Source organism: Megascapheus bottae, chromosome 16, assembly GCF_031878675.1.
Source record: "Megascapheus bottae isolate mThoBot1 chromosome 16, mThoBot2.hap1, whole genome shotgun sequence".
NCBI classification, from domain to species: domain Eukaryota; kingdom Metazoa; phylum Chordata; class Mammalia; order Rodentia; family Geomyidae; genus Megascapheus; species Megascapheus bottae.
The window spans coordinates 34972859-34999812 of NC_143524.1; the positions used below are offsets into that span (position 1 = coordinate 34972859).

The window sequence follows — 26954 nt, forward strand, 5'->3', positions numbered from 1 at the left end:
CTAGCATGCATGAAACTCTAGGTTTGATTCCTTGGTACCACATACACAGAAAAAAGCTGGAAGTAGTGTAGTGGCTCAAGTGAAAGAGCTCTAGCCTTGAGAAAGCCCAAGGACACTGCCCAGGCCCTGAGTTCAAGCCCCGAGTTCAAGACTGGCATATAAAAAGAAAAGAAAGAAAAAACTAAATTAAATGAACCATAATACAAGAGAGAAGTAATTTAGTAAACTTAAATCCACCTTATGACAACATCAATACCTGATTATTTTATTACTGGTTCCATAGGAGATGGTGAGTGAACACATCCCTCTCCCCATCCTCTAAGTGCAACCCTGAGAAACTTTGTAAATGGAAGCAGGCCAACAAAGACACTACAGGAAGGGAGTGATAAAAGGCCACCCTGAACCAGATGATGGGGAAAGAGTAGAGGTCACCTGACTCAGGAGGAGGGCATATGGAGGGCGTGGGACTCCCCATCTTTCTTTTGGTCTAGTAATGGGAGGATGGATTTTCAAGGACTATTAGAGTTATTCCATTAACCTTCTTTGGCATGGCAAAGGGAGAGTCATTGCCTGTTCTGCAGCCATCTGTAGAACAGAAGCAAATGGATTTGATAGCAACTGTTCTATATAGGCTTCTCATCCCTTGGCCTCATTTCCCTGTTGCCTAAGCACCCTAGAAGAGGTATTCCCTAGTATGCACTGCTAGGCAAAGCAGTATGTCACCAGACAAGAGTCCAACAAGTACAGCCAGTTAGTAGGAAGCAAACTGGACACAAAATAGCTTCTTAGATAGATGTCAACATAAATAGGACCCACAGCCTTAAATACTCAGGAAAGGTATTGTAATAACAACAAAAAATAAGAATAAGAACCAAATGCAAAGGAGCTGTTAACATACATTTTGTAGTGGTATATGTGTATGAGAAATACCAATCCATTTAGCAAGAAACAAAAATTAGATGGATGCTGGACATCTAAACAGCTGTATATAAAAATACAATATTGTATAGCTGAGAAGAAAATAGTTTTGAATCTAGATCTCATTCAGCCATATGTCACTGAAATATGAGAACAATAAAAAACACTCATAGTCTTAGGTGTTTGCCCTACAAAGAACAATTACACAAATACTCTTCAAAAGTCTCCAATCAGGGGAAAGCTGCAGAACTTTGGTACTCAGAACTTTAGTAAAGCTTATGGTTGCATAAAAAAGCAAAGAACAAAGACATGAAAAAGAAACTATCCATAATAATCAGAAAATAAAATTCTAGAAAAAATGGATATAAAATGTGTTTGTGTAGAGGGATGGTAGAAACTAAAGGAATATGAAAGCGCTCAGGACCAAGTCATGGCTCAGGACAAAGCACTCAGGAGCACCTATTGGCTTATAACTAATTCTAGCTATTCAGGAGGCTGAGACTTGAGGAGTAACGTTTGAAGTCAGCCTGAGCAAAAAAGTCCACGAGAAAAAGAGAAAGAAGGAAAGGAAGGAAGGAAGGACACATAGAGAAAGGAAGGGTAAGCATTCAGTTTATTCAGAGGAAGACAGTGATACGATCATGCTTATGAAGTTAGATGACACAAATAAGCTGAAGTATGTGTCTTATGTAAGAACAAACAAGAATGTATTGGATAACTTTAAACTTGCAAAGAAAATGTAATTAAGGCAATGGAAACAAAAGAAGGCACAGAAAAGGAAACAAATATAATAAGAAAATATGAAATAAGTTTACATAAAAGTTCTGTATGATAGTAATCTCAGCAACAGTACAGGCAAATGGAATAAAACAAAAACCAATAAAGCCCAGGGGCCTTCTGCGACATGAAACAAGCAACATATATGTTGGTATATACAATGAAATAAAGAAAAAGCTTCCTAAGAAAATATATCAAAGCCACGTACCAGTGAGTCAAGACTGTAATCCCAGCTACTCAGAGGCTGAGATCCAAGGATAGTGGTTGGAAGTCATTCAGCCAGAAAAGTCCGTGTGAGTCTCTTATCTTCAATTAAACACTCAAAAACCAGAAGTGGTACTATGGCTCAAGTGGTAGAGCACTAGCCTTGAGCACAAAGAGGCTCCCAGGCTCTGAGTTCAAGCCCCGCAACTGACAAAAAGAAAAGGTGGGCCGGGAATTTGGCCTAGTGGTAGAGTGCTTGCCTAGCATGCACAAAGACCCAGATTTGATTCCTTGGTACCACATACATAGAAAAAGCCAGAAGTGTGCTATGGCTCAAGTGGCAGAGTGCTAGCTTTGAGGAAAAAGCCCAAGGACAGTGCTCATGCCCTGAGTTCAAGCCCCAGGGCTGGCACAAAAGAAAAGGAAAGAAAGAAAGAAGCAAAGAAAGAAAACACTTATTTAAAAAGACCCTTAGTACAACAAAGTAGAAATGTACTTTCTTACCAAAACAAAGAAATAAAATTAACAAAAATATAAATTAAAAAAATTCTGTCTACTGGGAAATTTTTAAATGCTCTGCTAATGAATAAGTATGTCAAGAAGAGAAAGTGCACAAATGCTTTCTATTGCAGGAATAATAAATATGAAAACTACATATTTAAATCTCCAGAATAGGCTCAGGGTTCATGTAAAATTTTCACAGTTCTAAGTGTATTCATTATTAATAAAAACAAAAATACAAAAGCAGGAAAATCAGCATGCAAAGTAAACCAAGAATGAAAGGCAAATCCAAAAGGAAGAACAGGAAGAGAGTCGTGTCTATTAAGGCAGATGCGTGAAAATTAGAAAAGGCATAACAATAGTATTATTGAATTAGCTAACAAAGCTTATTAGATCAAATCAAGTCAACCCCCCAGGTAAATAAAGGGAGAACGATATATGCTAAGGACGATGAAAATCTGTATAAAGGGAATGGGTATGTGCACGCGCGCGCGCGCGCGCGCGTGTGTGTGTGTGTATGTGTGTATGTATGCACATGCACACATGCGCATGTTTGTGTAAGGGTCATTGGGCTTGAACAGAGGGCTGTGTACTCTCCCTAAACTTTTAGGGAGACACAGATCCACTTTCAGCTTTTTGGCAGTTGATGAAAACTCTCAAACTTTCTTGCCTGTACTGGTTTTAAACCATGATCCTCAGATCACAGCCCTGAGTAGCTAGGATTACATGAGTGAGTTAGTGCTGGTCTCTGTCTGTATGCCTGAATTAACACATCATAGAAGATTTTTTCAATGGCCCATGGAATCCATAGAATCTTGTGTAAGACAAAAGTGAATTAGGTTCAATAGCATTCATATATACTGAATATAACAATGCAATCCAAAAAATCTCAGTCACAATAATACACACACACACACACACACACACACACACACACACAATATATGTATTCCTAGAAATTAACTTCTTAAGGGTGCACAAGAAAGAAATGGCAAAACTTTCATGGGAGGAGAAAAAAATCAGAGGAAAAATTAAATTTATTCAAGTCTTGGTTTTTACGGAGATTGCAGATATTTTTTAAGCAGGAAACATGATCCACACAAGCACATTCGACATTATTCAGCTGAAAGTCTAGAAATCACCTACCTAACAAGAGAGCACACAATGTCTACTCTTAATATTCCTTTGAATGTTCTGGGGGAGATGGGAGTGCAGGGTAGGGAAAAGTAGAAGGAATTAGAAGACCTGAGAATGGTGGTAGAGTTGGCATCCAAAATTAGCCCAGACCTGGAGACAAAGGCAGCCCCAGGTGAGAGTGACTACATCCTAGGAAAATGGTGAGGAGCAAAAGGGAAGCCTATAAAGAGATGGGGAGAAGCAGTGACTCAGAGAAAGTGGCAGTTAGAGAGGCAGGTCTAGTCCTAAGCAAAATCCTAAAGCAAAGCTAAAGACCTAGTAGTAACTGAATTGATAGTATTCATTCAATTTGTACTTCATTTTTTATTTTGTATTTTTTGTGCCAGTCCTGGGGCTTGAATCCAAGCCCTGAGCACTCTCCCTGAGCTTTTTGTTATAGAGCTAGTATTTTTTTTTTTCAGCATTTGAGCCACCAGCTTTTTGCTGGTTAATCTGAGGTTAGAGTTTCATGGACTTCTACATCCAGATTGCCTTTGCCCTATGATCCTCAGATCATGAGCAGGATCTCAGATGTGAGCCATGAGTGCCATTCACATATATTAATAAAGTAATACATGTACAGAGTCGACCTATCAGTTTCTGAGGAGGAGGCAGCATCAGTCTCACAGGAAACAGATGGCACAATCAAAATGCATAAGAGCAGAGGGATTGAAGGGATAATTTTTAAGGGTGTAGCAGGGGTTAAAGGAAAGCAGTAGGAAAAATTAAGCTCCAAGTGGGGAGAGTACCTGTAATGTCTTCTAGGGGAGAGAGTGGTTTCTGGGAGGAGGAGCAGTAGCTGGAAGACAGCCTTTTTGGAAAGGAGTTGTAGCTCTTGGCAGAATACTGTCCATCCTCAATATCCTCAGGAGGGAGCCACGTAGAAAGAACAGAGAAAGTCTCACATCTCACTCTCTTCTTCCCTTAGGGCTTAGCTTTTCTCACTCTACCAAGACAGTGGTCAGTCAGCTGGTTCTCCATCACCCCCAATTTTGGTGACTTTCATTATTTGGTGCAGTCTTCTTTCCTTTTGTCTTTGTGAATTTCTATTTTTGTTGGTTATCTAATGTTAGCTTTGTGAGATATAGGAAAAGAGCAGAGATGAACGTGCATGTGTTCAATCTTCCATGTTTAATGGAAAGATTGATCACTGGCTTTCCTTCACTTCTACCACAAAAGAGCCAACTGTTGCACAGCCAGAACACAATTTCTCAGCTTTGGAAGGGACTTTTCCCTGGTGGAGGGAATCAGTGGGACTACTGTTGGCTGAAAGGATGTAATAATTAATCATGAGTATTCGTGTCATTGTGACATGAAGCATCTACATTCATTATTTCTAGTTATTCTGTGAGGATATTTTTACTGTTTTACAAATTAGGTTACTGTTTGAACAATGAATTTGATAAAATAGATTACTGAAGGCCCCCAAAGAACAAAAAGACAGAGGGAAAAAGGGATTCTCCTCTACATTCTGTTTATGTGCTTGATCTGGGAAGGTTTGCTTTCTTCTGTTGGGCTAGGATTAATGCTGTAAGCTTCCCTTGGTCTCAGGTCCTCAACTAGAATGGTATCACTGGCTTTGCTGTGTCTCTAGCTTGGAGATAGCAGTGTGCAGAACTATACTTATACAAGCCAACTATTCATAGTAAATCTATGTAATCTATTTTCCTGCCTTGTTTCTCTCCTCTTATTGGTTCCTTTTGATCTCCTTTACTGGAGATCCCTGAAAAATAGCATATTTGGTTTTATTCCTGAAGTCAGATTGGGAGAGGAAGCCATATTATCATTGTTTTAATCATTGTATTAACCTGTCTCAAATTGTTGGTTTCATTTAGAGCAAGCTTGATACTACAGAGATAACTATCCCAAGGGTATTTCTGTATTTAATGCAATCCCACTTAAAATTAGAATCCTTACAGGGTTTGATGACACTATTTTAAAACCAATTATAAAAGTAGAAAGACAATAATACTGAGGAATATCTTTAAAAGAGAGAGCACCTCCATTCCTAAGTCTTATGCCTGGCTTTTCAGCTCTCATGCTTTCTCTGTCTTTTGAATCCAAACAATGACAAACCCTGCTGCTAAAATACAGGGCAAATCTCCCCATGCCCCCTTCCTCAATCACTACCTCCATCTCCATGGTTCAAGCCACTCCAGCTCCTGCTAAATCACTGCTCACTGTTCTCCTAACCCATTTCCTTCATTATTCAATCTCGAGGCAGAGCTACAGATCATCCCATCCCTCTTGACCTAACCTCTTCAGTAGCTTTTCATTGTTCATCTCCCTCTATTCCACTCTTCACTCACTTTGTGACTACGTCTTGCATCCATTTATCATTCAATTTACTCAGAACTTTCAATGTACTAGACAATGTGCTAGACAATGTGCAAAGCTCTGGGAAGGAAAGCAAGTAAAATGAGACCTGATCTGTGCCAATACCCTAGTGATTTGAAAGGCAAAAGACAATGAACACTAACAACAGATCCAAGTGTATGTAATTAAAGCAATGGCAATGTAAAAGAATATTGTTCATAACCAATAAATTGGCCAAACTGGAACAAAAAAAGCTGAAATTGAATACTGGGGAAGCTGGTAAACTAATTACTAGGTATTTTTTTTTACTGGTGATGTGTTGACTGAAGACAAATGTTTGAAAAGGAGAATCTGTAAATGATCTCAGGAGCTTTTTATCCATGACTTTGAATTGTCATCTCACTCCTGGGAAATTACTTCGAGGAAGGGGAAAGGATGAAGACTTCATGCACTTGAAAAAATCACAATATTCCCTGGAATACCAAAGCCCTGACATTACCTAGTCAAAGAGTAGTTGCACCAGTTGTTTGAGTAAGCTAATGTCATTAATCATAAGAAAACAATCATATAACATGAAATTATGTATAATATATTTGTATATTACACATAATGGATGGATATGTAAAAAATAATTTTCAAGTGTTAGAGATTTTTTTGTGAAGAAAGCCAATTGAGATGGCGGAAATTTATTTTATAAAAATCAGTTCTGATTGTATATAGCGTATTTCTCAGTGGCTAAATTAACACTTTAGATAAAGCATTGTCAAATGAAAAAAAAAGTGTTCCTGGGGAAAATCACCCATCGATATGTTAAAGAATATTTGTTAAATTCATTTAATAGTATTGAAAGAGATGCTGTATCCCCATGGAGGAAGCTGGGTGGCTCCCACAGCCCAGGGAGATGATAGGGTATCTGCAGGATAGAATCATTTGCCAAAAACCCAGGAGCTGTATTGAGACCTAGAGATTAAAAAAGACTTAGCATCTGGTAGGAAGCTCCCAATCTTGTGGCAAAGACTGGGTATGTTTCCAGGACATCTTTATATGCCCGGTCACCTTGTTGATAATGAGCAGCTGATCCCCTAGTTCCCATCACTGGGGGCTATAGACTGGCAGTGCCTTTAACAAACATCACGGAGCTGGCAGCTCCTAATGCTTCAGAATTCAGTAAGTCAGATCAGCCTCAGGGAACCCACACCTTCTCTTTCTGGATTCTCAGTTAGGGTCTCTGCTGAGATGATCTTATACATTGGAGCATGACAGCTCAGGGGGCACAGAAATGGTATGAGCTGAGTTCCTGTTAGTACAGCAAGACCCCATTAGGAGATGCTTGGTGCAGAGATGTTTATTTAAAGACTGATTGCTGTGTGACAATGTCCAAAGGAAGGCAAAAGGGAAATCAGGATCTAAGCTTTGGTTTTTATCTAGACACCTGCTGGTTATGTGATCTGACCCATCATTTGTCCTTCGGGTTTTTTTTTTCATTCATAAAAATGGGTCATGCTTAAAAGGGATTTCTAGAGCTACTTGATCAGGGATGTTTTGAAAGGATTCCATTATTTGGAGATGGGCAGCAGAGATTTCTATTATTACACCAGAGGAGGAGTGACAGAAGCCACCCAGGCCACTCTCCTGCCTCCCAGAGGTACGCACCCTTCCTATGGGGAAGCTCCAGAAACAGCAGTCAGAACAAGCCATTATATGCCACTGTTGAGAAGCCAACCACAGCTGCATCTAGCTCTGATGGCTAAATGCACAGGCTATCTCCCAATCCTTCATGTAGTGCTCAAAGAAAATTCTCAAAGCGAAGTTATACACAGGGGACTAAGGGCTAGAAACCCTAGGCTGCTCTCTAACTCCATCCTTGAGGTTCTCTCAGATAGAACCCAGATTCCTGGGGACCCTGCAAGCCTTTCAGAGTGGCTGAGAGGTGAAAACTATCTTTGTAATAATCATAAAATATAATTTGCTTTTTCAGTGCTGGCAATGAACACAGGTCAAGGGAGAGGTTCTAAAATATATTCATAGTAAGTCCATTCTTCATGGCCATATGCTCACAGAAGACAACAAAAAATCAGTTTCACAGAAGAGTATTGGTGTAGTAATCAAATGATTAACTTTATGAAGTCTCTTTCTTTGAGTAAATATATCTTTCCATCATTCTATGTGACTAATCATGAAATAACAAAAGTACTTCTTTTAGGTACTGAATTATTTTGCCCTGAATTAAAACACTTACGTGATTGCAAGGGGCAAGTTAGGGTGTGACACTTTTTATAGTTATAAAACATCATATTTACTTGAAAGAACCAATGACAAATTATGGTTACTTAGACTTGGGAATTCAGCAGACATTCTCAAAAATCAAGTGAGCCTGTTACTTGAAGGAAAACAACCGATAGTATTTGTTGCGAATGAACAAATTCAAGCTTTCAAGCAAAACTCAGAAGCTTAGAAGACTTGTATCCACTGCTATAAACTTGATAGCTTTCCAGTTGTCCATCACTTTGCTGATGGGTTTTGTTATCATATTAATAGATGGGAGTTTAACGGGTTTAATACGTTGTGTCTCCGTATTTGGATGATCTGTCTAGCTCAGTAAATCAATATTTTCCAAATACTTAGTGTGTGATATTATAAATTCATTTATTTATAAAAGATCCACCCAACATAGAAGGTTAAGAGTACATTTTGGTGTAACAGTGTATGTCCATTGATACAATTTCATATTAACATTACAAGCTACTATTTGTAGAGTTTCTATGGCTTGGGAAAATTATCAATATCTGCAGAAAATTCTTAAAGTATCTCCCCCTTTCCTGTTATGTACCCCTGTGAGACAAACTTCAATTAACAATATGCCACAATAGATTGTTGAATGCAGAAACAAAGGTGATTGAGAATCCACATGTTTATTAAGGCAGGCATTAAAGGGATTGGCAAAAATATAAAACAATGACACTCCACTAAATTTCTTGTTGTAATATAGTGATTTTCATAAAACATGTCATTTTGAGGATAGTAGTTCAAAGGAAGGCCAAGGAGAAAAACCTGAGATAATATCTCCAATTAACCAGCAATATGTTAAAATGAAGGTATAGCTCAAGTTTTAGAAAGCCACAGAGGAAAAAGCAAGTTGAGCCAGTGCAAAACCCTGGGTTCAAGCCAAATAAATATTTTAAAATTTTCCAGTTTTTCTGATATGGTAAAAATGGATATAGTCCATGTACACTATGGTGCACTGATGTTCGCAGTGAATTTTAAGCATGTGAAAGTGATCTTGACATTTAAACACTTGAAAACCAGCATCTTAATATCCTTGCAAGGAAAGTGGTACTTTGGATAGTAATTAATAAAGGACAGAGGGGACTTGAAATTTGTCAATGTGTACTGTGGTCAGGAGGTTTTCCTGAGCTTCAGAACAGGGGTTACCACGGTAGATTTATCCTTGCATCACCTAAGGTTACAGCTACCTAAAGTTGGCAGAAGCTTACACCAAATCTTCAAGCAGGCTCTGACTATACCTTTTGCCCTTCTGAGTGGCTGTATTTCCACAGGTATTAAATGTACCTCTTCACTCCAAGAAGGTCCAGACTATGAGCAAGGTAATGCTCAGTATTGGCTACTGAGTGTAGGCTAGGCACCTTCTTCTCTTGTCACAGTAAGCGCCACTCAGAGCTAATACCCAGTACTTGAGAAGGCACTGAGAATCAAAGATGGTAATGTTATGGCTTTTTTTCCTGGAGGGCTTCTCTGGTGGCAAACAAAGACTTCTGAAAACGTAATTACAGTATGATGTGATAAATGCTGTTCTGTACGTAGAGATGTAATTTTTCTAACCCAAAATTAAGACATGATCTGACAGTGAAACAATATCCCACAATGGAACAATCCTGGAGAATCTGGAACACATGTCTGCTCTACTTATTAAACTCCCAACAACTCCACAGGAATCTTTATAGGTTTGTAATGGATTTGCCTCAGAGACCAAGAAACAATGGTTTTGTATCCTTCTCCACACTCCAATTCCAGGAAATGACAGTGGCAGGGTAGAAAAAGGGTAAAATCTGCCTAGGATTGCAAAAGATGAGTAATAGCTTCTAACATTTTATGTTCTGTGGGCTAGTAGATGGGAGAGATGCAGACTGCAGGCATTTTTTTCCCAGCATTTTTGTTCCAATTTTTTTTCCCTGTCTCCCCAGGCAGTAAGTTTAAGTCTGTTCACAAAGGTCTCCCACAGCAGCTGAGGCAGATCAGGCTGAAATCCAGAGTCAGAGGAATGAACTAGCAAGAGGTTTCTACGATCCCAGTTCTTGATTGTATGTATGTGGGTAAAAGGAAACAACAGGGCTCTTGGTCTGCCAAGAAATGTTGGGTGTCCCCTCTGGGTGGGCTGTCTGGAGACTAGAAAGGTTCTGGTCTGGCCTGGGTCCTCTCAAATCCTAGCCATGTGCTCTTTTTCTCCTTCCCTTTGGGGCCTGGCGCCAATCCCACATCTTTTTCTCTCATTCCTATGGTTCTTTCCCAGCTGTAGTAACTCCAGTATGAAAGACACAAGAACAAAACTGAACATCACAACATATTCAGTGACACACACAGACTGCCTGCCACCCACAGCCAGAGAATGGTCAGTCCAGAGTTAAAAGTAACTCCAAATGAAAGCAGATCAAGGAGGTGGACAGCCCTCTTTTTGAACTGGGAGTCCACTTGGTTCTGGGCAAATCAAAGTCTCTGTGATAGGTTACTGTGAAGATTAAATGATATAGCACAGAAAAGTGCTTAGTAACTTCACAGTTATATTTTCATTTTTATGTATGTGTATACATGACTGATTACTGTTTATGTTCCATTAATCTGCAAGTTACATGAGAACCTGAACTCCATCTTTGTTGTTGTTCACTATTTGTACCTCTAGAGCTTAGTACAGGGCCTGGCACACGTCAGACATTTGTTGAGACAATCGTTGGTAAAAAGGAGTTGTGGTGGTTCCTATTTGGGGACCTGACCCATTTAGCACGCACGAGCCTTCCGGCAGTGTCAGTTGATTACCAGAGCCTGGAATCATGAAGGACTTGCAAAGTAATATCTGCCACCATAAAGAAAAGGTGGACTGATTGATTCCCGATGCCTGCTGTGTGGGAGATGCTGAGTAATTATCTATGATCTATGGAGACAAGACTAAGTCTCTCCTGGCCAATTACTTCCAGCACAAGAGTCCTGTTGCATAATGTGGATAGAGCTGTTTTAGGATGAATGTTACCAAATGTTCAGCTTGGAGATAAGCAGCGTGATGTCAGGAAATATTTTTTTCCTTAAATCAAAACTAAGAAAACACAGTGCTATGCAAAGCAGCTAAAAGCCTGATATCATGTCTGCCTGCCTCCATTAATTTTCTGCCTTGGAATCAATAGACAATAGTGAGCAGCACATGTATCTCATAGTCAGAACTTGAGCCACGTGCCTGTCCCCAACCCATAAAATGTCTGCTCTACTCACGAGGGTAATCCTTTGGATGTGTCTTCTCAGACCAATTCCCATAAAACGTGAGTCTGTACTTGGCAGTTCCACAGGCACAGCAGTCTAAGATGGGTCTGTCAGTCACCCCATCAAACGTAGGATCTGCAACAAGAAGTCAGCAAGTTAGCAAGGAAATGGGAGTTTTGTTTAGCAGGACAGCGCCATATTGGCTTGTCTCATTCTCAGCTCAAGAAATCAGGATGGTATTCAGTTTTTATTGATTAGTAAGACTTAGAACTACCACGATGTACCCAAACTGTAAGTATGCAAAATGTATCTTACAAATGAAAAATGTTCAAAATTTCTGTTAAAGGCTCTATGGGACAGTCAGGCAGAATCTTAGGAAATCAGAAGTAAATTTTCCTCAGTAATTCTCTGTGATTTCTATTCTCCTTCCCCATCCATCACACAATAGGATTTCTCTACCAGATTTTCAAAGGAATTCATGCATGTGTTTTCTCTAAGAAACAGTTTCTGAGGCCAATAGGCCAGACCAGAGAGGGAGCTTTGAAGGAGACAGTGAAAACAACTAGAGAGAGAGAGAAAGAACTGACTGCTGAGTTTTTTTTCTTTTTTTAAAGCAGATGCTTATACAGTCACATCACTTCTTACCATACTTTCAGAGATTTTTACTGAGAGGGGTGGATATTTGTTCTTAAGTTCAGTTTTACTTCCGATTATGGAAGGAGCCAGGAAAAACTTAAGATTCCCTCTCAGCCCCCATCTTTAGCTGTGAATAGCTGATAAGTGGAGAGAGAGATTGCATGAATAAATTCAGTATTTCCAATTGTCAAATCCATAGCCCTAACTGGGCCTTGCTGCTGCTTTTCATCTGTTCAACTTCCTGCAAGATGAAAACAAAGACTATAGACACATCTTGCTGCAATTGCTGCTTCTTTAGTCCCCCAGCAGTATTAACATAAATCTTCTCTTTGTAAGCTAGACATGTATTCTTAAATATTGCACAAAGAGCAGTAGCAAAGAGTGTACAAATCATTTTGTATGTCAGAGAGGGCAGTTTATCAAATTCACTGGGTTCACTGGGCTTGAAGATGCAAAATTATTGATAGACATGAGTACTGGATTCTAGGATGGAACACAAGAATACTGTGTAGTTGTGAGTACTGAACGCTTTTTGTAGATGGTCTCATTTATTCTTACCATCCTAGCAATCACTTGGGCTAACTTCATTTTACAGATTGGTAAGCAGAGAGATTAGGTGATTTGCTCAAGGTCCTAGGCTTAATGAACAGTGCAGGCAGAATTTTAGCCCATATCCTTTCACCTCTGCAATGCATCATTCCATGAAGGACCTAGTCTTGGGATAGGTTTGCATAAATAAGAATGAATGGTTTAGGTTTCCCTGTTCTTAATTGTAATAATTTGTATGCTGCTTTTAAAGATATTTCTGTTTGGCTTTGTCCAACAAACAATGATGCATTAAAAAACTTCCTGGCATAGTTCTGGGATTTTTTTTTAAATTATTTATTTTATGCCAGTACTGAGGCTCAAACTCAGGGCTAAGGTATTCTACCTTGGGTGTTTTTAGTCAAGGCTGGTAAACCATACTTACACTCTGGCTTTTCCCTGCTTAACTGGAGATAGGAGTTTCATGAACTTTTTTGTCAGAGTTGACTTTGAAACATGATTCTCGGATCTCAATCTCCTGATTTGCTATGATCACTGGCATGGTTCACTGGGGTCTGACAACTCTGGGATTTCCAAAGGCCTTTGTACCCTCCCAAAATATAAATGATTACTTTTTGTGCATTTGGGAGAGGCCATCCTCTGTTCCTAGAGACAAGCTCCCAGTCATGTGTGCAGGAAGTAAGGATCTCATTCTTATGTGAACCACTATGACCATTACAGAACAAGCCCTAATAAATACATTTCAGGAAAGACAGCATAAACTAGCAAGTCTAGAAGACATTTTTTGTTCTTCTGCATTTCTTCTGTAAGCTATATTGCAAAAAACCCCATAAATAAGTTGTGTAAGTGGAATTTAGTAGTAAGAGATACACATTGAGGCTTCAACTGCAACTATCAGACTCTGTTAAATGAGGCAGCAATAATCTGGAAGACCAAAAAATAGGTCAGTGGGTAGCTTTACCTTAACCAAAGGGCTTTCAAATTAGGTGATAAAGTTAAAAATATGCCTAAGGATTTAAGGAAATTCTAGAATTCTCAAGGAAAGTAGCTTCTGCAAAAATAAATTTGTAGGTTGAAAATAAAAACCACTCCTTACTGAGGAAAAACCTATTGACAAGGCTTACAAGGGGCAGGGATGCTAAGTGTCATTTCACTTTCTATGTGTAACAACTTAGGCTGCCATATTCAGTTAACTACTGACTTAGGTAAGGACAGCAGATTCCTTTACTGCCCATTTCTATTGCTTGCTTTGTAGGAGTTCTCAGTTTGGTCTCAGGATCTCACAATTATAAGGCAGCTGTTCTACTAGTTGAACCAGACTGTAAGCTCCTTTTTGCATTGGCTATTTTTATGAGATAGGGTATCACATTATGTCTCAACTAGTCTGGACTGTACTTCTATTTGTACTTCCCCACACCAATAGGTGCACACCAATGACCCAGCCATTGATGGAGCTAGAGTTTAGTTTTGTGAACAGCTTCTCGGCTGGCCTTGAATCTCCATTCTCTGATCTCTGCTGCTTAAGCAGCTAAGATTACAGACTTGAGCTCCATTTCTATTCTGAATCTGTTGGCTTCTCTAGTCAACTCTCATTTCCTTGATCTTTTCCTCCTTATTCCAATCAAACTCATTCTGTTCTTCCCTGCTTTTCCCTTTTGTGTTCCTCCTCTGAGTCATAGGATTGTGACATGGATCAGGCTGTGGTATGAATGTATATGGATGTATGTGTGTGTATATATATATGTGTGTGTGTGTGTGTGTGTGTGTGTGTGTCACCTTTTTGAATAGTTTGTCCTTTTTTGTTGATGGGTCATGAGGCTTGCCCAGACCTAGGTGCTGTCCTGAGCTCTTTTGCTCAAGGTTATCACTCTACTACTTTGAGCCAGAGCACTACTATGGTGGTCAACTGGAGATCAGTTTCACAGACTTTCCTGGGTTCAAACCATGATCCTCTGATCTCAGCCTCCTAAGTAGCTATGATTACAGGTGTGAGCCACAGTGCTCAACCGTGTTTGTCTGTTTTTAATTGTAAGTATTTTAATATTTCTGGTGCCTTAAAAATAATGATCACTGTTCATCTCTTAATTCTCCCCTCATGGATTAATGACTCCAACTGTGAAAAATGAGTAGCTCCAAATTTTACTATAACGTCCTTGATAGATTTTATTTGACTTAAAGAAGTACAGAAAGTAAAGAATTAAGGTCTCTAAGGCTTTACACTGTGTTTAGATATCCAAGATATTCTTCAGATGATCTGCTTAGTTAACTGATTTCTCATGAGTCTTCTGTCTCTAGGGACCAACTGATGAACCTACAGCCCAGGATCTGTCCATCAACTTGCCACTGGCAAATGGCCTTTGCATATAGAAGGGATCCTATTTGGATAGAACTCTTCTAAGAGAAACAACTAGAGACTGGGTATGCCATTTTGTTGGCACAGTGTCCAGTGTACCCTAACACTATCACCATCACAAACTTGAGCACAAGGATTCCTTCCCACAACATCAGAACCAAGGCTTTGAGAAATGTTAATATATTAAGTTGGTGATCCCTGTCACACCTGGAGATGTTAGTGATGTATCCTCTAAGGACTTTCAAATCCTAGAAATAAAGCCGTCTGTGACAGTCTAACAGAATCATACCACAATGGCAATCATTAGTTACTTACAGGGGAAGACCAAGAGATGGCCTGTGCATGCCTGATTCAGAATGTGGCCGCTCCAGTCCTTAGTAACTGGATGGCATTTCATGGAGGATGAGTAGGAATAGAATTGTCATTTAGGAACTAAGGACCTCAAAAGTTGAGATGCCGCCTATTTGGAGGAAGAACTGAGTGATTCTTTGGTGAGTTAAATACAGCAAAGTGAACTTTCTAACGCTACTCATGTTGATTTCCACTGGGAAGCTAGCCAGGACTTTCACTTGCTACTCCCAGTGCTCTGGCCTTGACAGGACATCCAACTATCTCCACAACTTTTACATAGTTCTTGGTTTTTCTCTGGCTCTGGCAATAATGCAATTACTCTACCAAGAGCAGTGGTGCAAGTGATGTAAATGGGAAGTGGCCACTTTGACAGAGGGCAGTGGTACAGGCCACTGGCTCCTAGGCCAAATCCTGCCCTTTAGTACAGACTGTATGATACTAAGAGACCTTTTTGAATTATGTCCCAGGTGCCTCATATATAGTAAGAATTACATAATAATCTTTACCATATAGAGTTGTCAAGATTACTGATCAGGGCAAATAAAGTACCTGACATACAGCAAACACTCAAAAGCTAACATTTTTTTTTTATTATTTGCCCAGATCCTTAACAAACTTTTCAGCGGTTTGTAATTTGATAAAATTGAAAAGTATCATTTCTCCCCCAAAGACTATTTGCACTTGATATAAATAAAAATTCAATAATGAACAGAAATTAGATGGTTAAGCTGCATAATTATATAGCATTTTCTGTTCTCATTATCTGATGACTTACACAAAGATATTTAAGGTCTTTTTATTGGCAGTTGTGGGACTTGAACTCTGGGCCTCAGCACTGTCCCTGAGCTCTTCAGCTCAAGGCTACCACACTACCCCTTGAGCCACAGCTCCATTTCCAGTTTTCTAGTGGTTAATTGGAGGTAAGAGTCTCATGGACTGCTGTGCCTGAGCTGGCTTTGAACCGCCATCCTCAGATCTCAGCCTCCTGAGTAGCTAGGGTTATAGAAATGAGCCACTGAGATCAGCAAGATCTTACTTTTTAAACAGTACATTAACAGCTTTTGAATGTAGATAGAAATAACTACCACTTATATCTAGCATTTACTATGTGTAGGGAGCATTTACTATGTGTAGGCTTCAGTAACATATTTTAAGTCCCATGGGTAGGAGGGGGAGAGGCACACTCAAACTCAGATTTGATTGGAACATAAGACCCCCGCCCCAAGTTCCCCAGACTACTTAGCCTACATGAACTTTGCTAGAATGTCTTTTCAGGAAAGGGGGTTGATAGGCTTGCATACCTATGAACTCGAGTCCTGAAAGTGGTAAAATCACAAGGCCAGGTCATTAGCCCCTACAGTCTTTCTTGGGGGTGAAACATCACCCATGTTCCTGGGAATGGTTTGTCCAGAGAGCTATTATAGACTTTTTAAAGATACACAATTGTGCATTTCTTAATTAAGTCCTGTGACTTATTCCATGGAACCTCTTCAGAATAATCACTGTTTCACAAAAATAAGAAGCCGATACCAATATAAGGTACATTATCTCCTACCCAGGAAATCAAGCAGAGTAATTAGAGCTTAAGGCGGATCCAATTATCCACAGCACACAGCCAGATTAAAAATCGGAATTACACGAGGAGGCAGAGCCCAGGGGGACTCAGAAGCCTGAATGTCCAAATTCCTGCAATGATGCTCAAACTGAAGAAGCCTCCTTCCATTTATTTTCCCTTTTCAACCCACTGCACAGTCTTACCTTGTTCACAAAGCTTCTTGGTCAGAGAGCCCTCATCTTGAAAATAAATAATGCGTTTCTGCACGATGCTGGCCCTATGGGGAAAGAAGATAAACACAGTGGTAAAAAGGATAGGTCTGAACAATCAATCATCCATAGTTCCTCCTTCGTCCATAAGGCTGTGTGGCTCTGAGTGAATCATCTCAACTCTGTGCTTCATTCCAGCAATTGGTACAGCAATACTATCTGCCTCATGGTATTAGTAGGCAAACTGTCAGGCAGTGTACATTAAGACTGTAGCACACGCCTAGAAGCCACTCCATTAGTTACTGAGTTGTTATTGATACGGTAATTAAAGACAATGAACCAACATAGTTGCTAGGTGCGAGTGGCTCATAGGTATCACCTCAGGTAGTCCAGGCAAAAAAGTTCTTAAGAGTCCTATTTCAACAGTAAAAACTGGGTGTGGTGGAACAGGTCTGTCATCTCAGCCACAGCAGGAAGAAAAAGGGGAGGAAGAGTCCAGGCTGGCCCAGGCAAAAGGTAAAATTCTTTATCAAAAAATAAAGCAAAAAAGGACTAAAATCGCAGTTCAAACAGTACAGTGTATATATAACAGTCATGAATCTTTGAGTTCAAACCCTGCCAAAAATATGAGGAGAAAATGAATTAATAGCTTTTGCAGTACCTATACTCAATCGTTCGTTTTACTCTACCCTTCATCTTAAACTATTGAGGCCATTTATAGATCAACCACATCCAAATTATAGAAGCATGTCAAATCCTCTTCCTGAAGGGAGAAAAGGAATTTAAAAATATATTTTGATTTGTTCTGAAACTGTCATTCTGTATCTCTTCTGAAAGTCTAGACAAAAACTGTCTCCTACATTCTGAACAAAGCCAACTTCAGCTGTTATCTGTCTCAAACATGTCAAACATAGGCTCTTAGAATTTGGAAAGCGTATTCGGAGGTTGAGGAATGACTTACTTTTGGTCAGCACATATTTCTCTTTAATCTGGGATTGCATAAGCACACTGCTTCTCCTTTAACACACTTGGTTGTTTATTTTCAACTGGCCTTGAAAAGGTTGAATCCTGAAACCCAGTGTTCCAGTAATTTGAAAATCTACAACACTTAAAATTGAGCCAGTGCCAATAAATCTTAGGCCATTTCTATTGATTTTCTTCAGCAACGCTACTCAATCAAAAGGTAATTTTCACTTTGATACACCCTATTTAACAGATAAAGGCATCCCTTAACTCCATTATAGCCGACTTCGCTGAGTGTTAGAGTCACACAATTTGCCCTGTGCCAGACAATTCCAGGCCTGGGAATGGGTCTATGTTCTCTGCACAGAAATGATTTCTCCAGTGGTCTGGGTCAAGGCCAATACGACTTTCTGAAGAAGTATCTACTCTACATCCACTCTTGCACAAACGAATACAATTCAGACCATTCATACAGAGATGTTTTTTATAGTCCTTACTCAGCCAAGAGAGATGAGATGTTGAAATAAATGAATGAAACATGTTTGCTGTCTACACAAAGCTACTTTGATGGTTTGTCCATTCTACTGACCATTAACTGGGAAAAATTCCTCAGGCCAAGAGAATAAGTCATCTCCTTCCCTAAGGCCAATGACAAAGCCTTTTAATAAGAACCACCACCATTTCTTTTTTGAAAAATGACTGAGAAAAAGCAGCATTTCTTTGAATTTTCCTACCCTGTGCCTGAAGAGGGCAGGAGGTAGGCCTAGGGGAAAGTATTCCAGGTCTTACAGTGCAGCTTCAACAAAAGGCGCCATCCCTAGTTCAATGACATCTTCCTCCCCATTCATCTTCCTGTTGTGTTTATGAGTACATTTTCAACAGATGATTGTTGGCCCTATTTAGTGACTGGCATGGAGGGAGGTGATGGGAAAATGTCATGACCAAGACAGATGGGCCCACCCTCTATTCTCAAAGTTTACAGGATAGTAGGGGAAAGCATCAAGCAACCACACACACAGCTACTAATGTAACTCAGCTTGTGATTAAATGGTACACTAGAGACATCCACAGAGCATGGATGCCCAAGCTCAGAAAGGCTCCCCAGGAAATGATGGCTAGAAGAACAGCAACTATCTAGGCAAGTGGGAGAAAGAAGAAAAGGAAGACCCCTATAAAGTCATTATGGTGGGGTGGGCTTCTTGGAGAAGGTAGCGTGAGATGAAGGCCCATACCCTGAAGACTCCAGGAAGCTGGCCTTTACAGTTTAATGAGATAGCTTTGAAGAGCATGTTCTGAGGAATGAGATAATCTCACTTGCTCTTTTATTTTTATTTTTATTTTTTTTATTTTTTTTGTCAGTCCTGGGCTTGAGCTCAGGGCCTGAACACTGTCCTTGGACTTTCTCAAGGCTAGAGCTCTACCACTTGAGCCTCAGCACCACTTCCGGCTTTTTTCTATGTATGTGGTACCGAGGAATTGAACCCGGGTCTTCATGCATGCTAGGCAAGCACTTTAACCACTAGGCCAAACTCCCGGCCCCCACACTTGCTCTTTTAAAAAGAGCATTTGAGCTGGGCACTGGTGTCTCACAGTATTCCGAGTAGCTAGTAATGCTAGCTATTCAGGAGGCTAAGATCTGAGAATCATGATTTGAAGCCAGCCAGGACAGGAAAATCCATCAGACCATTATCTTCAATTAATTACCATAAAGCCAGAACTGAAGCTCTAGCTCAAGTGGTAGAATATTAGCCTTGAGCAAAAAAAGCCCAAGGACAGCACCCAGGACCCGAGTTCTAGCCCCAGGACAGGTAAAACAAATAAGCAACAAAAGGAGCACTTGAGCCATTGAGTAAAAATGATTATGTGGCTAGAATGTATAGATGGTCTATTAAAGTAATTAATTTCATTTTTCTTGAAAACATAAAAAAATCATTGGTTTACAGGATGAAAATGTAAGCATGGAGATTTAAGGTGCTTTATAATTTCTGTAAAACACTCTTGGCTTCATTTGTTACCATCTCACACCAAGCTGAGTTGATGTTTACCTCTTTGTCTGAACACCTCTTACACTCTACCAGGCTGTCTTTCCTTTGCCCATAGCTGGCCTTTACTAGCACATGTAGTGTATACTCTGTTTTATTCTTCTTCTTGTGAATGGAAGAACAATGGCAATATCTATGATGCCAAGGCAGGATTGTGAAAAGCAATTGCCTCTAACTACAACTCTTTGGTTATGTGCCAGTTTGTACTAAGCACTTTATATTCATTACCTTCTGAGTGTGTTGTGTGTGTCCTCAAATTTCTCATTCAAAATGCTTTGTTTGGAAGTGATTTCAGAATTTTTCAGACACTAGAAAGTCTACTGGTACCATATATATGTCATCAACAGTTCAATAATCAAACATGTCAATATTGTGCAGAAGAGGAAAGCCTCATATCAGTTTAGTTCAGATTTGGTGATCCTACAAAAATGGTGGGAATTCAGACACAAGGGTGGCTATTTCATCTGTATTTTGAAGGAAAGGAGGGTGGAGAAAAAAGTTACTAACTAGCACAGGCTTTGAAGTGCTCCATCCACCCCTGTCTATGATTTGCCCGTAAGCTAGCTTTAATCCAGGTGAAGGTTAAAAGTAATGTGTATAAAGTACAATTACTCTGAGAAGTCATAAAACAGTAAAAAGTGTTTCTGGGGGCCGGGAGTTTGGCCTAATGGTAAGACTGATTGCCTAGCATGCATGAAGACCCAGATTCGATTCCTCGGTACAACATACATAAAAAAAAGCCAGAAGTGGTGCTGTGGCTCAAGTGGTAGAGCACTAGCCTTGAGAGAAAACAAAAAAAACCAATGACAGTGCTTAGGCCCTGAGTCAAAGCCCAGGACTGGCAAAAAAAAAAAAAAAGTGTTTCTGTAACCAATTTTCCTTGGATACATTTAAGTACCCTGAGGTGCTCCCTTGTGGAGAGCTGGGGCTGTGGTGGGTCTCCCCAGAACTTGATTCATAGTTGTTGGTTTCATGAAAAGATAGAACTGAGCCAGCCTTCTTCCTCATGTCCTTTTGGTTCAAACCCTGGGTACTGGGAGCTAAGTGACAACACAATCTCATTACTGTCCAGATCTTACTATACATATCCACCATCTCGGATCACCAGATCATTTTGCCCTTCATGGCTACAGCATACACACCCATGCACAAGCACGCATCCATGAGAAATATGCATGTGCATGCATACACATACATACATACATACATACATACATACATACATACATACATACATACACACACACGCTGTAGTTAGCTAATTAATACCATAAAGATTTTTTTTTCCCCTTCACTGAAAGTCTTGATTTATTCCTTGACAGGGTGTCTTTTCTATCAGAGGCATAGCTTCTTAGGATTTTTCTGAGTATAATGTTCATCAATGTTTCACACCCATAATACTAGCTACTCAGGAGGCTGAGATCTGAGGATCACAGTTTGAAGCCAGCTCAGAGAAAGTCTGTGACATCAGAAAACCAGAAGTGAAGCTATGGCTCAAAGTGGTAGAGCACTATCTTTGAACAAAAGAGCTCAGAGAGAGCACCCAGGCACTGAGTTCAAGCCCCATGACCAACCAAAAACAAAAATTCATCAACTTACAGAATAATTTCTCTTTCACATGTCTTCTGTGCAAGAGTATAAGCTTCGTTATTTTTATAGGTGCTGTATTATAATACTGGGATTCAAAGAGAAAGAATGAGACTAGAATGAAGAGAAAGACCAACATCCTTTTCTAGTCGTGCTAGTGGGAACCAAGACTTTAGCACTTAGTCATAGAAGATGCTTCTCTTTCTTCTTCATTTGATCAACTCCTGAGAGAATTTTATAATCTGAGAAAATGCATTTTACTTTGAAGACCATTCCCATCAAACATCCAAAACTCAGCCGAGGCTTATAAATCATATTACGGTTCAGAAAAATAATAGTTTTACAAGATGAGAAAGCTGTTAGTAAGAATTCCCTTAGCATTTCAAAATGACAAATTTTCTCCAACCGGCGCTGCAATTTGGCAGTCCTATTGCATTGCATTTATATACTGAATGTTCTCTTATCGTGAGAGAGCATGGTAAGGAAATTTAAATTAAATTTCTCAGTATGCTGGCTTCTCAAACTCTGGAATATTGAGGTTTGCAATTTTGACTTTTTTTTTTTGCCAGTCCTGGAACTTGGACTGAGCACTGTCCTTGGGTTTTCTCAAGGTTAGAACTCCATCAGTTAAGCCACAGCACCACTTCCAGCTTTTTTCTAGGTATGTGATACATACAATGTATGTATGCTAGGCAAGCACTCTACCACTAGGCCAAACTTCCAGCCCTTGGAATATTGAGGTTTGTAAGTAACTCATTATTCATTTCAAAACTTTTCTTTTAAACCTGAAGTAAACATCTCTAGTAACACCATTGCAAATTGCAGATGTTTGACCTTTTTCTGTCCGAAGGTTTGGTATTCTTTTACCATAGGAAATTGACCTGTGAGAGTCAAGTTAGAGTTTGCTAAAATACATGTTTTCTCTTTAGTGATGAAAGGGTCTGAAGGAGGAAGAGCTCAGGAACTAAAGTGCTTGGGAGTGATCAGGTCAGGAAATGACTTAACACAAAGCCTGGACCTCTGGTTCATTGTCTGGTAGAGACAAACTATAGAAGATTCCACTCTACTGCACTATGCCTGGTATCCATGCAGTAAGTAATGACCATAAACATTGCTAAGTCAGAAGCCCCTAGTGAAGGTCTTGGCACATAAGTGCCTGAAGAACAATGGTTATTACGATGAGTATCAGATATTTCTTCTTCACTTGCAGAGAGGGCTGAGGGGGCAACCTTACTTAGCTTTTCAGACAGAGACAATGAATGGTCAAAGGGAACTTTGGTGTGTGGTCTCCAAACCAGTTTTGCTCACCTAATTCCCAATTCCAGTAAATTCCCTACTTCTGAACATTTCTTGGAATACTTTATAAAATTTCTCTGTGATCTCAGGAATGATTTCCATAGAGGCAGACCAGTCTAGAACCAGCACCATTTCTTTTAAATAAATGTTGAACTATTCTTTCCAATAAAAAAAATAATCACAATATAGTCCAGGAAAGAAGTACTGAAGGCATAGTAATGGTATAATATGGCGAAGCTATCTGCATTATTTAAGTTCAAGACATTTATTTACATTTATTTTACGTTGATAAGGGACTCATAGAGTTTGAGGCCAGTCTGAGCTACTTAAGATTCTGTCTCAAGAACAAAATTTTATTTTATTTTAAAATTTTTGATGGCAGTACCAGAGTTTGGACTGAGGGCCTCATGTTCTTCCTTACTTTTTCCTGCTCATGAATGGTACTCTACCATTTGAACCACACCTTCATGTCTAGCTTTTGCCTTTTTTTTTTTAGAGTAAGAGTCTTTGGAATTTGCCTGAACTGGCTTCAAACCTCAGTCCTCAGATCTCAGCCTCCTGAGTAACTAGGATTACAAGACAGTGAAGAACCACTGTTGGCTCAGCTCCTGTTAACATGGTTTTGATTCACATATGATGACAACTACCAACCTGGCCATGGCCTTATTTCCATCAAGAGGCCGTGTGAACATCATCAGGCAGATGCCTACCAACCCCCATATGGCTTCAGGTAGATCTATGTCTTGGGCAACCTGTGATAATATATCCAGTGGAGATGAGTAAGCACTTATTTGCAAGGCTCTAGGGACAAGAACTCCATGACTATCTAAGTATAATGTCTCAATCTTTCCTTGGGGACGCAGGATTGTAGATTCAGAGACTGGTAGTCACCTATTAAAGAGAGAAAAGGCAATTCTGGTAGCAGCTGTGAAGTGACTTCTGATTAGTTATCATTCAAATGAATAATGGAATGTTTACTGAGCATTTACTTTGTGGCAGCACTCTATGAGTAATTGAACTGTAAAAATAAGAAATGGTATCTCCCAGTAAGGATTTCCCTTCTTGTGGGTAAAAAAGACAAATGAACCAAAAATTACCATATGCACCACATGGAGGTGGGAGACAAGATGTGGGGTGAACTTCACAAAGGCACATCCTGAAGAGCCTGGAAAACAGACTCTGGGCGACATGGTAGGAGATTATTTATCAGGATTTAGTAACATGTTGGCTATGTGACAAAAGGTCATAAGATACTTTACCTGTGGCTTAACAACACTTCTTTATGTGTCACAAATGTAATGTCAATGAAGCCTCCTAAAAAATAGCAATCACATCCTGCCTATTTCACAGATAAGAAACCGAGAGAGAAGGAGACAAGTAAATGGACTCCCTATGTACAAACCACAAAGACCAGAAAGAAGAATGGTACGGCCACTAACTGAAACAAAAGATAGAAGGGAACAAAGAATTACCTAACTGGGAATGTTTATCAAGATAATTACAGACTTAACTAACTGTAAGAAACAGAGATCGTATCCTTTGTCCATTTATCTTCCAAAGCTAACATTTTGCAAAGATTATATGTAGGCAATAACTGGAACCTTGGCATGGGTGTTAATCCCCAGAGTTGAAGCTGGTAACAAAATAGTGAAGAGGTTAGATGAGAGTCAGATCATGCCATTCAACAAGAAACTGCCTTTCTGCCACTCTCTATGATACAGTGCCCCCAGCAACTCATGGAACAGAAGGTGAGGACCTCAAGTGTTCTGTAATGCTGTGGAAAACAGAAGGACTACTTCAAGGTGGAATGGAGGTGGGGGCAGAGGTGAGAATGGAGGCTGATCAAGACTAAATTGTCAGAAAAACAGAAGGAGAGCTGGATACAGAGTCCTACGGGTAAGGCTGGTACCTAGGGGCAGGAACCCCATAGCAGATAGAGCTGCTCACCAAAATGGAGAGCTGTGCCACCTTTTGGCCTGGGTGAATGCCGTCTTCTCTGAGCAGACATCTTGACCTGACTGCATGGCATCAGCTGCACACCACATGCTTCTGAGATGGTGACCAGAACCTAGTGAGGAGACCAGTTCCATTTTTACCAACACTGCAGCTCCTTCCCAACGTTGACGGCTATGGGGTTTCTGTAACTCTCCATTGACATCGTCCAACATCTACCAAACCCTGACTCAGATTCACATCAACATGAGAGGAAAACTTGAGTGCTAACAGTAGCTTATTTCCTCTTAGAATCTGAGAATGACCCTAGGGATAACAAGCTTCCATTTTCTTTCATTACTATTCAAGCTCTGGCTTCATCTTTATCATATTTCCTGTCAATATTATTCCTCTAGTGCTTGGAAGTTTATCCCACACCAAATCCAATGAAAAACTAATAAGGAATTAATTTTCATACATAAAGGAGGTATAAAAAGAGAAGAATAAAACTGATTTGAGTTTTTATAAGAGTTTAGAGGTGAGAGGCATTAAAACCAGAATTCCACTTCATGAATTTGTTTAACAAGGTAGGTGCCACAGAGTTGTGTTAGTACTTAAAGATACAAAGGTAAGTAGGAGTGGAGTCATGCTATCTGCAAGGATACTGCCCAGCCAGTACTGGAGTCCACCAACTCCACGCCACCTTCCATGCTTGAGGGACTGTGGTTTAGTTTGGGGTGAGCCCATTCTGACAGCCCCATCTGCTTTTCCAGCACACCTTGTAGAAGAGAGAGACTTGTCACCTACATGGTGACAAAATAAAGAGGTTTCAGAATGGAAGGGGCACTTTTCAGAAAATGTCATTTTATAGATAGAAAAAAAACATGACTACCAAAGCCTGCCTCTTTTTTTTCTTTTTTTTAATTGTAATTAGTAAAAGGGTTACATGATATTTGCCAGATAGAAGGTGCATTAATTCACATACATTGATACCCTTTCACATGTCTTGGTACCCGTTTCCCTCCCCCCCACACCCCCCAAGCCTGCCTCTTTTTTTCCCAAAGTTAATTACAAACCCAAAATATATCAAGAATAGTAATCCTTTTGTCACCATGAGGAAAAGTCCCAGAAAAATCAAAGACTCTGATCCTAACATTTCTCACTTACTTGCTAAAACAAACCCACAGCTGGCTCTCTTGTTATAGATTAAAAAAAATCAACATTTATTTGTCAAAGCTTTTTATAGTCAACTTTTTTAACAAACAGTGCTATCAAAAACATACATAACTGATTGAAAGAGGAATTATTATAGTAACATATGAGTATGAAAGAGAACAATTCTAAAGAGAAGTCAGGTGCTGTCCGGCCCCAGACATCAGGCTAAGTAAGGCTGCACTGGGAAGAGGTGAGGGGTAGCAGCTATGTTTTAATCTGAAGTCTCTTAGAATGACAACTATGAATGAGTCCTTAGGAAAGGGCCTGGGATTTGCAATAAGGAGGGGAGGTCCTTGCTGCCTTTTGCTGGGGTGAGATTTCAGGGTACATTCCAGTCTAAACAGAGAGGTGGCTGTAAAAGGAAGGAGGGCCCAGGTAGGTGTTTGACAGGAAAACACAGGTGAGAGAAACGTTCTTTTCTTCTGGAGAGACAGCTCTCATGTCCCTGAAAGCAAAGACTGAGGAAACAGTAAAACTCCTTAGGGGGACCAGCTAGATCACTGGCTGTAAATTTGCCAGCTGCTGGAGAAACTCTTAAACAAACTCATCGGAATGGAATAAATAGATTGCAGAACAGAGCCTCAGTTGCCTATCTTATCAGGCAGACAATTCTGAATAGGAAATGGTACCATTTCTCACTTTCTGTAATTGTTTCACATTGAATTCAATTTGTTCAGCACCTTTCAGTCCTTACTTGTTCCTCCTCTCTGGCTAAAGGAAGTCAGATAATTCAGCCTCAACTTTTCAAAAGGATCCATGTCTAATCCTTGAGCCTGGAGATGGAGCTATGTCTCATGTACACCAGTAAGCCAAGAATCTTTTAAGAAAATACAAATGAATATACTCTAGTGGCTCACACCTGTAATCCTTGCTACTCAGGAGGCTGAGATCTG

At 39.8% G+C, this 26954-nt stretch overlaps 1 protein-coding gene across 1 annotated transcript in view; it reads right to left on the reverse strand.

Moving 5' to 3' along the window:
* The window catches only part of Spon1 (spondin 1), a 259657-nt gene that overhangs the window by 132747 nt on the left and 99956 nt on the right, over positions 1 to 26954 (reverse strand). The window contains exons 4-5 of the mRNA XM_090348107.1: positions 17021 to 17094; positions 11389 to 11511 (exon numbers count right to left, since the gene is read on the reverse strand). Of these exons, the coding sequence (XP_090204233.1) occupies positions 11389 to 11511; positions 17021 to 17094 (197 nt within the window). The remainder of the gene's footprint in view (positions 1 to 11388; positions 11512 to 17020; positions 17095 to 26954) is intronic.